This window comes from Trichechus manatus, unplaced genomic scaffold (genome assembly GCF_000243295.1).
Source record: "Trichechus manatus latirostris isolate Lorelei unplaced genomic scaffold, TriManLat1.0 scaffold00030, whole genome shotgun sequence".
NCBI classification, from domain to species: domain Eukaryota; kingdom Metazoa; phylum Chordata; class Mammalia; order Sirenia; family Trichechidae; genus Trichechus; species Trichechus manatus.
The window spans coordinates 1,799,229-1,816,208 of NW_004443966.1; the positions used below are offsets into that span (position 1 = coordinate 1,799,229).

The 16,980-nt window shown below is 36.6% G+C and overlaps 1 protein-coding gene across 5 annotated transcripts in view; it reads right to left on the bottom strand.

The window, feature by feature from the left end:
• The window catches only part of NEDD4 (NEDD4 E3 ubiquitin protein ligase), a 115,771-nt gene that overhangs the window by 39,142 nt on the left and 59,649 nt on the right, over positions 1-16,980 (bottom strand). For all 5 annotated transcript variants that reach the window (XR_002823761.1, XR_002823762.1, XM_004374594.2 and 2 more), the window contains 2 exons: positions 3,478-3,528; positions 2,026-2,087 (listed from right to left, as the gene is read on the bottom strand). Coding sequence is in view for 3 of the 5 variants with exons in the window: in XM_004374594.2 (XP_004374651.1) it covers positions 2,026-2,087; positions 3,478-3,528 (113 nt within the window). In the remaining 2 variants the exon portion in view is untranslated. The remainder of the gene's footprint in view (positions 1-2,025; positions 2,088-3,477; positions 3,529-16,980) is intronic.

Genomic DNA, 16,980 nt, shown 5'->3' on the forward strand with positions numbered 1-16,980 from the left:
AAGGTGAGCTCCTTTGCGTACACTGGGAAGCCGCCGGGAATTTTTAGGATAGGGAAAGGTGAGCTCCTTTGCGTACACTGGGAAGCCGCCAGGAATGTTTAGGGTAGGGAAAGGTGAGCTCCTTTAGGTACACTGGGAAGCCACTGAGAATTTTTAGGGTAGGGAAAGGTGTCATCAAAGAAGTACTCTGGGGATGTTGATTTGGTCATATAGCATAGGACCAGAGAAAAGCAGAGAGCGAGGCCTGCCAACTGCCTGAAATCCGCTACCTTTCTTTAATGGCTGTTTGTGTTTGTCACACATGAATTTACCTAAGCTATTTTCACCTTGTATCACCCCTCTGTGAATCATGAGTTGTCTAACGTAAAGGCTGCTACCTACTGAACTAATATTTTAAATGTTCTATTTGTTTTTAAAACTACGGCCCCCACCCATTTTAGCATTCTACGATTTACTTGAGAAATCCTTGCTTGTCCTCACTTTGAATACAGATTTTTGTTTTTTGGTGAGTGTGATTTTTATAGACATCAGTCATGTAACTGATGAATTACCCTTTGTCTTTTGTTCTTTTATTCTGTCTTCAAGGACCTCAAGCTTCCTTCATCTTTTTGGTTGCTCTTCTCTCTATGGGTCCCATGGATCTGGCAAAGGTAGTGTACCCTTTCCTGAGGGGTCAATACAATCGCTGCTGCTCATTTCCAAGGACACTAACATGGCTGGTGTCTCCATATTCAAGGGGACGTGAACACACTGACTTGTTGGAAATGGTATAGACAATATGCTCAGATAACGCTGTGTGGAAAAGTCTCTGTGGTTGTCTGTTTCATGGTTTTCACACTAGATAGTAAACTTGTGGGTTTTGATTTAATGCAGCTCAAAAAAAAGCCCTAAGAATTGTAGTATATTTTCTATCTGAATTAAAGTTCTTCTGTACTTGCAATAATATCCTGCACAGACAGGAGATGTAAATTGTTATCTTTTTTAAAGGTATGACACTAGGAAGCATTTGACAAACTGAAATGCTTATTGCTCGTTAGGGCAATTGGATAAGACAAGTAAGATATATTTATTTAGTTATTCCTGCTATGCAGATGTCACAATCATTTGTGTGCCTTACATCTAAAATTAAAGGAAGAAAAAAGATTTACATTCCAGACTTCTGCAGAAACTAAATACGTGACTTCTCTCATAGAGTAAATATTAACACAGCCACAGAGAAACTGTCCTGTTTACTCTGTTTTAATATTTGTATTACAAAGAGTAATTTTAAAAAATCATTTTTAAATGAAAATTTTTACTAAGTTGCAACAGTATATTTTTCAAATGCATTTTCTAGTTTAAAAAACAAGAAAAATAATGTTGTTATCACAGATGCCCTTCTTCTGCTTTTCTTTGACCTTTCTGACTGTAAATCAACACACGTTTTGACCAGATTTTACTTGACTGTGTGGTACATAAGATCAAAAAGAGTTTCATTTACAGCTTGAACTTAGAAATTTTGACAAAAATCAAGTAATTCAGTTTAAGAAAATGAAATTATCAGCATTATATTTAGGTCTTGGCTCATATTATTTTCTCTAAACATCTGACTTTTCTGAAATATCTTTTTTACTAAAGTATGCAAAATGTACTTAGGTTTTTCTGAAATTGGTTTTGTGCATGTCAAGTTAGATATTGTCTTTAGATGAACTGATGTTTGTGATTCTTTTAAAGCACAGTATGACAAAATTATATATACTTTAAGATAAAAATAAATATAAAATGACAAATTTCAGTCTTCTAGTCTGACAAATATTACAAGTTTTTCCCATAGGAATGTGGCCAGTTTTCTGTATTTCCTGAAAAATTTTGCAATGTGCATGTATTACTTTTTAATCAAAATAATAAAGCTTTTGAAAAATAACATTATAACACTTAAAAATAGCTTGTTTACAAAGGTTTAAACCCTGAATTTCCAAAGAAGCTACTGTAAGATATAATGAAGAAACAAAAAATATAAAATGCTATTATTTTATATTTACTGACCTTCTTGGGTGAAGAACAAAATCCTTAAATGTATATGGTCGCTCCATTCTTGGATTTTCTGTCTAGAATAAAACAATGGCTTTTCAAGACATATCTCAAACACCCAAAACGTGTACTTTTCAAGAATATTCATGAACTATGACCTAGGGCATAAATGAAGTTAAAAATGAAAAAAAGTAATTTTAGTTTACTGAACGGTTACAAGTGGTGACTTGTCATGCTTTCACTTTCCTGCATAATATGAATTGCAGCCAGCATCACAACTAAGTGTAAAAGGAGCTGAACGAGTGGGTTGTGGAGGAGGGTAGAGGAGAACAGGTGGAAAAATAGAGTGGTTACTGTGCTGGCACCCCAAAGGAATACAGAAAATGCACAGTGTCAGCAGGTTGACTTGGACACAGATAACTCTAGAACAACAGAGGAAAGAGCCTGGAAAGTAAGACTGGACTGAACACATTATTAAAAGCTTACGATCTCTAAAGACTAGAGATCCAGTCAATGACCTCCAAAGACTGATAGAGTTTTTTTTTTTCTTATCAAATGCAGCAGCCCCTGTTCTGATTTTATTATCCCCTACTTTTCTGCTGCGTTTTGAATTGTTAACTACTCTTGCCATCTTGAAATTCCTTCCTTAAATTTTCACGACATTATCTTTTCTTGGTTCGCTTCCTAGCTCCCCTCGTCTGCCTTCTCCTTCCCCTCTGGCGAAGGTTCAGGGCTTGATCTTCTGCTAGCATGTCTTACTTGGAGGGCTAATCCTCCTCAGAGGTTCTGCTCTTACCTGACAGTGGTATCTCTCAATCTCTCCGGTCCCTTTTCCCTACACAATTTATCTTCATATCTTTCAGCTGCCCATTTTAAACTTTCCTTGGTCTTGTTTTCTATTTAAATTCAATATATCCAATAATAAATTTATTATATTCCAAAAGAAAATGGCTTTGTCTCCCAACTTTTCTACTGGAGACACCACCCTATCTTCCAAGTTCAACTTGCATTATCTTTACTTTTTGCTTAATCTCTTTCAACCTCCGTGTCAGACACTAGGTCCAATAATGTTTCACTCTGAATGTTTCCTTCACCGTTATCAGCCTCATCCAGATTCTGTGTTTCATGCCTATATTGTTGTAAACTCTCTTAGCTTCCTTCTCTGATCCTAGGCTCTCCCCATTATAATCATTGAGCAGAATATTTCCATGTTGATTTTCCTTAAACAATGCTTTCATGGCAACAACAAACTTCAGTGGCTCTCTATTTCTTACTGAGGCTCATGGAAGTTTGTCTTGAAGATAAAATTGAAATGGGAAAATTGAGAAGATAACATATTTAAGAATTAATAGCAATATACGTTTTATAAATCAAGTATTTATATTAACTATATGATGGATTTAAAAAGTATTTATCAAATTAAAAAGAATAAACACAAAAAGTAAAATCACAGGCATCTATACCAACCGGTAATGGATAAAGAGGAACATCCACTTGACCTAGGAAATCATCCCTTGTCTATAAGAGACGGAAGAAAAAATAAGATTAGTAATATGCTCAACTCTGTTAGAAGACTTTGATGAGCTATTGCCATCATTCATAGAAAATTTAGAAGTTTCCAAAAATCCTACATACCATGAATGAAACATAGAAGGTAATGTGATACAACTTTTGGTAATAGCAGAATAGTGTACATTAGACTAATCCTCCTGCAGATAATAACTGTACACTCCGACCAAAAAAAAAGTATTTGAAGGCACCAGAGGGTGACTAAATGCAAGCAGAAACTGGAAGGGAATCAATCCTTGCAAGAAGGAACTGCACACGGTAGGATTCATATTTATATAGCTTTTCACCTGGTAGTACTCCATAGTTCACATGGTGTGGAGCAACTAGAACTCAAGCAGAAATCTGCAATCTTACTGGCTTGAGATGTCAGAGAGCCTAGTTTGGGGTTGACTGCATAGCTGGAAAATAAATGGGAAAATCCCAGAAAAGAAGGAGCCACAGAAGGTCTCCTAAATCTCTATATAAACTCTACCCAAATCCCTACTTGATACCAGAACTGTACATGTGAAAAGCAACAGCTGGAAGGTTTCAAAGAACTGAGTAGACATTTCAATTGATATTGTCCAAACGGATGACAGCGTTTGGAGTTTGAATTCAGCTAAGATAACTTCCTGCTAGCACAAAAATCAACACTCTTCAGAGAAAGAGACCAAAATTCTGAGTCTCCAAAATATGCTATCCACACTGTCAAGCATACAATGAAAAATTACTATACATGCCAAGAAACAGGAAAATATGACTCAAAATCCAGGGAATAGGTAGTCAACAGAAACTAGCCACAAGATGGCCCAGTATCTGGATTAGCAGAAAGGAAATTTAAAGCAGCTATTATAAAGATGTTCAAGGATTTAAAAGGAAAATAAGTTCATAACGAATGAAGTGATGAGTAATTCAGCAGTGAAACAGAAACTATAAAAGAGAATCAAATGTATATTTTAGAACTGAAAAACGTAAGATCTAAAATAAAAATCACTGACTGAGCTCACAGATGATTGATGACAACTGGAAAAAAGTTCAGTGACCTTGAAGATATATCAGTTGAATTTATCCAATATGAAGAATAAAGGGGGCTTGGGGGAAAATATCAAACAGTCTAACATATGTTTAACTGGAGTCACAGAAGAAGAGGAGAGAGAACAAGGCAGAAAAATACTTGAAGAAAAAACAGCTAAAACTTTCCTATATTTAGAAAACCACAAGCTTAGACATTCAATAACTCAGCAAACCTAAGCAGGGTAAATATAAAGAAAACATAGGTAGGCACACCATAATTAACTAGCTGAAAACAACGATAACAAGAAAATCTTAAAAGCAGCTAGATAAAAACAGCACTTTACACACAGGAGAACAATAAAAATGATGGCTGACTTCTCCTAATAAACAACGGAATCTAGAAGACAACAGAATGAGATACATTAAATGCTGAAAGGAAAAAAAAAAAAGTGAACCTAGAATTCCACATACAGCAAAAAAATCCATCAAAAAATAAAAGCAAAAATGACATCCTTGGATGCACGAAGTAGAAATCATCTGTCACCAGCACTACAAGATATGCTAAATGAAGTTCTTCAGGCTGAGAGTAAGTGGCCCCAGATGAAAAGTCAGATGTAAAGAGAAGAATGAAGATTAGCAGGAATGCTATATATCTGGGTAAAAACAAACAAACAAACAAACAAACCCCTTCTATTAATCTCTTAAAAGACAAACTTCTATTTACAGCAAAAATACGCTACATTATGGGTTCAAAACATACACAGGTGTGGCACAAATGACAACACAGCACAAAGGACTGTTGTAAAACTCTTACATTTTGTATGAAGTGGTACAACTGTGATAAGTTAATCATTAAGCTAATCAGAGCTATAGCTAAAAAGCCAAGAGAGAGAGGAATTAAAATGGAATATTACAAATATTTGAGTAATCCAAAATAAGTCAGGAAAAGAGAAAGAGAGAAGCAAAAAACAGATGGGACAAACAGAAATAAACAGCAAAATTTCAGCACTAAATCCAACCATATGAATTATTACATTAAATATAAACAGACTAAATACTCCAATTAAAGAGATTGTCAGACTGAAATAAAATGAAAGACCCTACTATATGTTGTCTATAAAACACACGTCATCTTACTATTTAAAAAAATATTTTATAAAATATTTTATTTTTCATTCTGCAATAATTTTAGGCCTATAAAAATTGCACAAATAGTGCAAAGAATTCCTATATACTCTTTACTTAGCTTCCTCAAATGTTAACATCTTACATAACCATCATACAATTATCAAAACCAGGAAATTAACATTGCTATAATACTACAAACTAATCCACAGACTCTAAACTTCATCAACTGTTCAGTTAATTTTGGTCCAGGATCCAATCCAGGACCACACATTGAATTTAGTTGTTATGTCTTCTTATGCCAAAAAACCAAACCCATTATCATTGAGTAGATTCCAACTCATGGAGACTCCTTGTATTACAGAGTAGAACTGCTCTATCAGGTTTTCTTCCCTGTAAATCCTTACAGAAGCAGATCACTAGGCCTTTCTTCTGCAGTGCTGCTGGCTAGATCTGAACTGCCTGCCTTTAGGTTAGCAGCCAATTGCAAATCATTTGTACCATCCAGGAATATGCCATGCCTCCTCTATTTCCTTTAATGTGGAAAGTACCTCATTCTTTCTTTGTCTTTAATAATCTTGACATTTTGAAGAGTACTGGCAACTTATAGAATGTCCCTCAATTTGGGTTTTCCGATGTTTTTCATGGTTTAAGAAGGTATGCTTTTTTGTTTTGTTTTGTTTTTCCAAGAATACCATAAAAGTGATGCTGGGTCCTTCTCTGCATCATATCATGAGGTACATGATATTGATTTGTCTCATTACTGGTGATACCAACTTTGATCATTTGGTTAAGATGCTGTCTGCCAGCTTTCTCTACTTTAAAGTTAACATTTCCCCCCCTTGTAATTAATAAGTGTATGTCGGAAGATGGTTCAAGGAATGTAAATATCCTGTTTTTCATCATATTTTGCTAACTTTAGAATCTACTGATGATTCTTGCTTGCAACAATTATTACTGTGGTGTTTGCCAAACGGTGATTTTAAACTTCCACTATTCCTTTTACATTTATTAAGTGGAACTCTGCTGAAATGAAGAACCTTCCCACTCTCCCCATTTATTTATCCAATTATTTATTTATGTTAGCCTGGACTTATTAATATTTATTTTATCTTATGAAATATAATCCATTACAGCCACTTATTTGGTTATTCAAATTGTTCCAGATTTAGCCATTAAGAGGCTCTTCAAGGTAGTCTCTGAATTTTTGACAGGTCTTCATTATTATTATTATTATTATTGTGCTTTAGATGAAAGTTTACAGACCAAATTAGTTTCTCATTAAAAAATTAATACACGAATTGTTTTGTGACATTAGTTGTCAACCTCGTGATATGTACACACTCTCCCCTTCTCCACCCTGGGTTCACCATTTCCATTCGGCCAGTTCTCCTGTCCCTTCCTGCCTCCTCGTCTTTGCTGTTGGGCTGGTGTGTCCATTTAGTCTTGTATACGTGATTGAACTATGAAGCAGGTTCCTCACGTGTGTTGTTGTTGGTTTTATAGACCCGTCTAATCTTACGCTGAAGGGTGAACTTCGGGAGTGACTTCTGTACTGAGTCAAATGGGTATCTGGGGGTCACACTCTTGGGGGTTCAGTCCTCTTTATTTTTTAAGCGCTTCTGTACGTTCTGGCACCACAAGGTGTTCTATGCTTACCTTAAACTTTCCCTATCCTGAAATCTCAAAAGAAGGAAATAATGAAGGGCAGAAACTAGTAAAATAGGAAATAGACAACAGAGGAAAAAAAAGGCAAAATTTGGTTCTTTGAAAACATTAGTAAAATTGATAAACATCTCGCAAGACTGATCAAGCAAAAGAGAGAAAACTCACCTAAGCAATATCAGAAATGAAAGATGGGGTATCATCAAAGATCCTAAACGCATGAAAAGGATAATAAGGGAATATTACAGTCAACTTCATGCCAATAAACTTAACTACATTGGTGCAACGATCAAATTCCTTGTAAAATGCAACTCACCAAAACTGATGCAAGATGAAATAGAAAATCAGAATAGCCTTGCATCTATTGAGGGACCAGTGCCTGGAAAAGGACATCATGCTTGGTAAAATAGAGGGTCAGCGAAAAAGGGGAATACCCTCAATGAGATGGAGTGACACGGTGGCTGCAACAATGCGCTCAAGCATAACAATTATGAGGATGGCGTAGGACCAGGCAGTGTTTCGTTCTGTTGTACATAGGGTCGCTATGAGTCAGAACCAACTCAACGGCACCTAACAACATCATATCTATTAAACAAAGTGAATTTGTTATTAAAAACCTTATTACAACCAAAGGCCCAGACAGTACACTGGTGAATCCTATCAAACATTTAAGGAAGGAATAATACCAGTCTTATATCAATTCTTTCAGAAAACAGAGAAAGATGGTACATTTCCCAGTTCATTTTATAGAGCCAGCATAACCCTGATTCCAAAAACTGATAGTCATTACGAGAAAAGAAAATCACAGGCCAATGTGTGTCATGAATATAGACACAAAAATCCTTGAAAACACATTAGCAAATGGAATTCAGCAATATATAAAATGGTAATATATTATAACCAGGTGGGGTTTATCCCAGGAATTCAAGGTTAGTTTAACTTTAGAAAATCAATCAATGGAACTTACCACATTAAAAGAATAAAGGAGAAAGACCATATGACCATCTCAATAGCTACAGAAAAGGCATTTAACAAAAATTAATGATAAAAACTCTCCGCAAAATAGGAATGAAAGGAAACTTTCTTAATCTGATAAAGGGCATCTACAAAAAGCCTACAGCTAACATCATACTTAATGGTGAAATACTGAACGCTTTCCCCCTGTGGTAGCTATAAGACAAGGACATCTACTCTTCCCGCTTTCATACAACATTCCACTAGAGATCCTAGCTAGTGCAATTAGTAAAAATAAATAAATAAAAGGCATAAAGATTACAAAGAAAGACATAAATCTGTCGTTGTTTTCGGGTGGCACATTTGTAAAAAAATCTACAAAAACATCTTTAGAACATTAAGTGAATTTAGCAAGGCGACAAGATAAAAAATCAATTATATTACTATATATTAGCAAAAAACAATTGAAAAATGAAACCACATCCAAAAACATAAAACACTGAGGGATAAATTTAACAAAGATCTGTAAGACCTCTACACTGAAAAGTATAACACACTGCTGAGCAAAATTAAAGGCCTAAACAAATGGCGAGCTATACCATATTTACAGACTGGAAGACTCATAGTCTTAAGATGCCATTTCTTCCCAATTCCATCTATAGATTCTATGCAATGCCAATCAAAGTCCTAGGAGGCTTCTTTGAAAAACTGGGAAGCTGATTCTAAAATTTACATGGAAACACAAAGAACCTAGAAGAGCCAAAAAATTTTTGAAAAGGAAAAATAAAGTTGGAGGATTTATATCTTCTGATTCTAAGACAATACAGCTACAGTAATCAAAACAGTGCAATACTGGTACAAGTTTAAACAAACAGATTAATAGAAAGCACAGAGCGTCCAGAAGTAGACCCACAAATTCATGGTCAATTTCTTTTCAACAAAGGCATCAAGGGAAAAAGAAAGATTTCCACCAAATATTGCTAGAACTGGATATCCATCTGGAAAAAAATGAACCTGGACCCTTACTTCACAACATACTAAAAAATAATTTGACATGAATCATAGACTTAAATATATAAGCTAAGATACAAAGTTTCAAGAAGAAACTATAGAATATCTTTGTGATCTTTAGGCAGACAAAGATTTTCCAACCAGAACCCAAAAGCTATCCATATAAGAAAAAAAAGATAAATCAAACTTTACCAAAATTAAAAACTTCTGCTCATTGCAAGACACCATTAAGAAATGAAAAAGGCAAGTCACAGACTGGTAGAAAATACTTGTAAAATATATATCTCACAAAGGACTTGTATCCAGAAATTATAAGGAATTCCTATAAATAAATAATAAACAGAAAAATAGCCTAATACAAATGGAGACTAAAGCCTAGCAAATCATCTTTGTTCTGGGCCATATTCCTATTTCAGAATATGAGATAATGTTAATGTGTGAAATGGACAAGTCAGCTTTTAACCACACTTTCAAGGCTGTGCCATGGTGTGGTTCTTTATTCTTATGTCTATTGTAAGCAGATGTTATATTCCACAAATTTTACTTTTGAGAAGCTGTAAGTAAAGGAAGTAAAATACAACGAAATCTCAGTTAAGAAGTCTGACTGAGGAATGAGATATTTTGGTTAATTGAATTATCTAGATTGCTTAGGTTTAGGTTTAGCTAGAAAAAGAAATGAAAACTTCTTGTTTGTTTCGGTCTTATTGAATAGCCTTGCCCTTGGTAAACGGAATACATTGAACACTTACGTTTAACAATTCATGACTTTGCAGGGCCTCACGAGCCTGGCTGTGATCAGCTATCTCTGGAGTAAGAAAGCCACAGAACAGGGTGGTTTCTCAGCTCGGGCACTAACGCCATTTTGGGGCAGGTAATTTTTTACTGCGGAGGGCTGTCATGCGCACTGCAGGATTTTAGTAGCTTCCCTGGCCTCCACCCAACAGATGCCAGTAGCACCCTCCCTTAGATGTAACAATCAAAAATGTCTCCTGACATTGCCAAACGGCCCCTCTGGGGCAAAACTATCCCCAGCTGAGAACCACTACTATGGAAAGCGTAAGGCAGAACGTCTCAACCAGTGTCCCAAAACCCCCCTCCTTTTTTTCTTTTTTTAATAACAACTTTACTGAGATACAATTCACATACCACACAATTCACCCATTTAAATTATATAATTCAATGGTTCTTAGTATTTTCTCAGAGTTGTGCAACCACCACCATAATCAATTTTAGAAGATTTTTATCACTTCACAAAGAAACCCTGTTCCTATGAGTAGTTACTCTCCATTTCTATTTCCCTCACTTACCCCTAACGCTCTCTAGCCCTGGGCAACCACCAAGCTACTCTCTGTCTCTAGCGATTTGCCTATTCTGGACATTTCATATAAATGGGATCATATATGTAGTCCTTTGTGGCTCCGGCTTCTTGCACTCAGTATAACGTCTTCAAGATTCATCCATGTAGTTCCTCTTTTATTGCTAAAAGATATTTCATTGTATGGATATGTCACATTTTATTTATCCATTTATCATGGACAGCTGAGTTGTTCCCACTTTTTGGCTGTTGTGAGTAATGCTACTACGAACATTCATGCACAAGTTTTTGTGTGGACATGCTTTCTTTTCTCTTGGGTACATACTGAGGAGTGGAATTGCTGGGCCATGTGGCAACTCTGTTTAGCCTTTAAAAGAACTGTCTGTTTTCCAAAGTGGCTGCAGCATGTTACAAGCCTGTATTCCTACCAGCAATGCATGAGGGTTGCAATTTCTCCACATCCTCGCCAACACTTATCGTATGTCTTTTTAATTATAACCCTCCTAAACCAAACCAAACCAAACCCATTCTGTGGAGTTGATTCTGACTCATAGCAACCCTACAGGACAGAGTAGAACTGCCCCATAAAGTTTCCAAGGAGTGGCTGGGGGATTTGAACTGCCAACCTTTCGGTTAGCAGCCGTAGCTCTTAACCACTGCGCCACCAGGGTTTCTATAACCCTCCTAGTGGGTGTGAAAGGAGCCCTGGTGGTGCACTGGTTAAGCGTTCAGCTGCTAACTGAAAGGTCAGTGGTTTGAGCCCACCAGACGCTCTGCAGGAGAAAGATGTGGCAACGTGCTTTCATAAAAAGTACAGCCTAGGAAACCCCATGGGGCAGTTCTACTCCATCCTCTTGGGTGGCTATGAGGTGGAATGGACTTGATGGCACGAGGTTTGGTTTAGTGAGTGTGAAGAGTTATCTGGTGGTTTGATTTGCATTTCCCTGATGGCCAGTAATGCTGAGCATCTTCTCATGTGCTCACTGGGTTCCTTATTTGTTACAATCTATCAGCTGACAAATCTTCCCCACAGTCTCACTCTACCGCAGAGGCCATGCCTGGTCACCGCAGGACAGGAAGAAAAGCTACTTCGGCACCACGGGCTCTAACTGCTCCATGTTGCTGGTTCACTGGTTGTCCTCGTGAGCAGAAGCACAAAACAAAACCCCCCACAGTGAGCATTCCGCAACTCAAAAAACTGGAATATAAAAAGGCATTTTAAAAAGTTCTTGCAAAACACTGCCTTCCTTCCTTAAAACAAGTAATCTGAAATAAGTTTTGTAACATCTACGTAAAATGAAATGAGCCCAAAGAACTGTATTTCTAATATTAGTAGAATGGACGAGTTTTCCAAACTAAAAACCAATATACATGGTCTGACGAGAAGGCGGAGAATATGAAACTGGAAACAATCGTGGAAAGTCCAGGACACATGGTTGCTATAAATACAGGACAATTAGAGGTTCTTTTTTCCATTTACAAAAGAAAAGTAAGTTTTAAATTCATTTCTGTGAAGGCAAATAGTTTGTGATGTTCATTACTGCTTCCTAGCCAATCAACTGTTCCAAATTCAGAATATCTAGCATTTCATTGTAAGAGTTATTTCCTATATTTGAACTGGATACAGCTTATTTCATAAAGCAAATTTGTTTTTGGTAAACTATAAGTAATTTAAGAATGCCTACGAAATCTGAGAAAGAATTTAGAACAGCAGGTGATTTTAAACAGGACCATCTGCAGCAGGCACAGTTTAATCGGTAAATAATATTTTTTTGAATATTTTAAAGATACAAATTTCAGTTTCTTAAAACTACTTTTAGAGCATGAAAAGAGAAAATCCAAATTTCTGTTTCCACAGTACTAATTTTTGCAAAACTTCAACTAGAACTATAGATGGCTCTAATTTTAGGACAAATTCTTATCAACTTCAGTAAGGTTTATTAGTGGCTGAATATTCAGCTTTAAAAGAACTCAATGTTTAACAAAAAATCAGAATTTTAAAAGCAGATAAGTTAAAGAGTGACAGCTTTGAAGTATAATTTACTTTAAAAAGAGTTTCCAATAAATCTGAGTTACAAATAATTTCCTAGGATAAATCTACATATAGAGCAAGTATTAATGGAAGAACCACTTCTGCATAACCAGAGCCCAACAATATACACACAGTTTTCTGCTTTCATATCAAACTCATTCCAATCATCCTCTTTAATCAGTAAAAACAAATTTGATACATGAATGTTAAATACAGTATAGCATATGGTATTGACTTATTTTTTTAGTTTTCAGACTTAGCTATTAGTACTTTTCTCTCATTTTCTAATCAAGATGGTTTTTTTAAAAAAGTAATTTTAAAACATACATAATACATACATAAGGAGCCCGGCTGGTGCAACAGTTAAGCACTTGGCTGTTAACCAAAAGGTTGGCAGTTCGAACCCACCCAGCCACTCCGTGGGAGGAAAACCTAGTGATCTGTTTCCATAAAGATTACAGCCAAGAAAACGCTATGAGGCAGTTCTGCTCTGTCACGTGGGGTCGCTATGAGTCTGAATCAACCCCACAGCACCCAACAACAACAATACATACACGGGGTACAAAATTCAAAAGGGTTCCTAGCCTCTAGCTGTCCAACTCCGCCCTCTGTCTTCCCAAGAGGCAATAAACCCATTGCCATCAAGTCGATTCCAACTCATAGTGACCCTACAGGACAGAGCAGAATTGCCCCACAGGATTTCCAAGAAGTGGCTGGTAGATTCGAACTGCTGATTTTGGTGAGCAGCCAAGCTCTTAACCACTGTGCTACCAGGGTTCCTGTTATCATTTGTTTTTGTGTGGGTATCCCTTCAGAGTTTTCTTTTACATACTGTTTGGCATCTTGCTTTTTTCCCTTAACTCTATCTCTAGGACCTTATGCATTATCAGCACATACAGAAATACTTTACCTTTTTAATGGTTGTACAGTATGCCATTGCATGGAATAGCAAAAAGTATTTAGTTCCCCGCTAGGGATGTTCAGATTGTTTCTAATCTTTTACAAGCAACGTCTCCATGAATAAACTTGTATTGTCATTTTGTATATGTATACCATTTGCATATAAGTTTTATTTTGTATAATTTAAAATAAAAATAGATCTGAATCACTGATTGAATACTACAAAAGGAAAGAGTTCCCCCCTACCCCACCCCGCAGTGAGATAAAAATCACACACTAAGTTCAAGCCCCCTTTTTGCAGCACATGATGAAGAAGTTTACATTTGAACTATTATCTTAATTAGTGCAAACAAGTACTGTGTTTTCATAGTTGTATTCAGACTCTCTATCAGCAAGTCTCAGGATTTCTCCGTACAGATCACCTAACTGCAAGAAGTGAATTGGGGACAGGCAGTAAAAAAGAAACTGAAAAAATTCATAGCCATAAAATTTTTCAAGCCACTCATACTATTTACATGAAATCCAGAGATCAAGGACTACTTCAGAGATCAGAAAGGACCAGAGTAAATTTAAAAGCGCTGAAGCTGAAACACTGAAAGTGAAATTATATAAGAATCTCTTTGTTTGAATTTACACTCTCTCCCGTGTAAGTTAAGAGGTTAAATGATTTCTTGATTTACGCATGAGAAGTCGCTATTTTGACTTGGAGGACATCAGCACAAGCGAATCACTGAGAAAATAAGCAAAGCTTATATGAATGGGAGGATCCATTTATAGCATTTTTATAAGTAAACATAATTCCTGCTTTCAAATTTAGAAAAACTATTATTTTTAATGACCATCCTTCCTCTCAAAATCCACCCTTTACACTCCATACCAGATACTGTAAATAGAAAAAAGGAATTTTGAAAACCACTCTAAATTTAACTTAAATGTTTTCTAAGGTAAGCCAATCTTATTAAGGTATCTGCATACTATCTCCTACTGACATACTGACTCACTCTATGCTATGACCTGCTTATTTTAAGCATTTTTCTAAAAGTTCAAGATTCATTGATTCTTTTTAGTATGTCAATGGAAAAATGGCTTTATCTAAACAAACAGTATAATCCTGATTTAGACTACCAGATCATAATGACAAGGATTTTACCCCTCTATGGAAAGTGGATATCTTTGCTTATAGGAAATATCCAAAGTCCCAAGCTTGTGATTTGCTCAGTCAGCCTACTGGCAGATTTTACGATAGGACAGAAATTGTACTTGTTCTTAGACACACTATATCACAATGCTTGAAAATGTGGGTAATGCATTCTATAACCCTTTGCAGCTCTCACATTTTTAAAGGAATTTTTACTAATAGATCAGTTCAGGTAGTGGGGAAAGCACTGTCTAAGCCAGTCAGTTTGAGTTTCTCCATTAACACTCCTCACACACTTCTGAACACTGACCGATTACCCTGACAAGGTCTCCATCCTTACAGGCCTTAAAGTATCTTTACACACCTTAAATTTACTGTGAGGATTTGCGAACAGAAGCCATTTTTTAATATGCCGCAGAAGAGAAGACACCTGAAGCAGACGGAGTGGCAACAGCACCACAGGCTGTGTTGTATCAAAATCTAAATAGAATTTTACAAGTATTTTCAAAATTAACATTTAATACAGACAACCTAGTTTTAGAAACAATTTATATTGTGTGCCTCCAATGACTATAAAAGGTGAGAAAAAACGTTTTGCATTTAATTTTACTCTCCTCTCAAAAAAAGGGGCAGAGTCATCTTCTTCCATTGTTTCAAATCAGTATTTCCAAATAAAGGAAAATAACAAGAGGACTAAATACATAAAGTTATTATTTAATCAGGGAATACCCACAGCTAGACAACAAGTAAGAGGGATAAGGCTCTTTCATTGGGAGAAAAAAACATTCATTCTTGATTGAAATTAGTCAGAGATTCACCCTTCTGAGTTCCAAAAAATTATGATACTGATCATTTCTCTAGGAATTTCTGCCAAGCTGCCGGGTGCGAGAAAAGGTAAACCTCTGAAGTAGAAGCTAGTATTCCCTGGGGAATTACATGTTTAGTTTAAATGAGAAACTAACTTAGCAGATGGCTGCCACTGTTGAGAAAGATACTCAAACCCGTTGCGGTGGAGTCAGTTCTGACTCATAGTGACCCTATAGAACATAGCAGAACTGCCCCATAGGGTTCCCAAGAAGTAGCTGGTGAATTCGAACTGCCGACCTTTTGGTTAGCAGCTGAGCTTTTAACCTTCTTGCCACCAGGGCTCCCTGAGAAAGATACAGTTGCTTTAAATTCTAAGAAATCTAAGGAGCTCAGTAAAATATCAGATATTTAATTTAAAAACAAGCAAATGCAAGAAAATGGACTAAGGTTATCGCTTTAAAGCAGGGATTCAAACTGTTTTGAACTGGTTCAGTCGTGGTCAAAGACGCAAAACTGGAATAAACCTGAATTTTTACATTTTGGGTGATCTGGAACGGTAACTGGAATGGAAAAATTATGGGTCAAAGTCCTGGAACGGGAAACTCGGAAGAGGCTTAGTGAGCCCTTTCAGGAGCCTGATGCATGAGACTGAATTTTCGCTAGGACTGTGGCAAGCGACACACATTCAAAGAAGAGCGGTCAGCGGCCATCTTTGAGTGGGGCAGCGCTGTTTCCGACTCTGCGTAAAATCCCACAGGCAAGAGATATGGTTGCTATGCAACATGTACGCTGCCCTTGTTTTCTAAGACGGAGATTAAGTTTCTAGCAGGGCTTCAACTCGTAATTTTTCCTGTTCTAGTTACAGTTCTGGTTACCCAACTTCTGAAACTTCAGGCCTGTTCCATAGTCGCTTCCTTGGCCATGACTGAACCAGGAAAAACCAGTTTGAAGCTCTACTTTAAAGTACATAAATAGAAGCTGTGGCAGCTGAGGAAATCAGCCTGGAAGCTTTTGTTCTTAACCTAATCTCTAGTTTCAAAGGGTTCAGGTAAAGATAGTTTACCCAGTAGTTCTCAACTTCTTCAAACTTCAGAGTGTATTTAGAATTATCTGGGGGGCTTTTTAAAGACAAGTCATGAGAATTTCTAATTCAGTCGGTCTAGGGTGGGGCCTGAGAGTTTGCGTTTCTTACAGGTGATACTGATACAGGCAGTCAGGGACTCTCCCAAGAGAACCATAGCTCTACTCAATTCTTTAAAGAGGTCTTTTGCAGCAGATCTGCCCAATGCAATGCATCGTTTGATTTCTTGACTGCTGCTTCCATGGGTGTTGACTGTGGATCCAAGGAAAATGAAATCTCCGACAACTTCCATCTTTTCTCCGTTTATCATGATGTTGCTTATTGGTCCAGTTGTGAGGATTTTTGTTTTCTTTATGTTGAGGTGTAATCCATACTGAAGG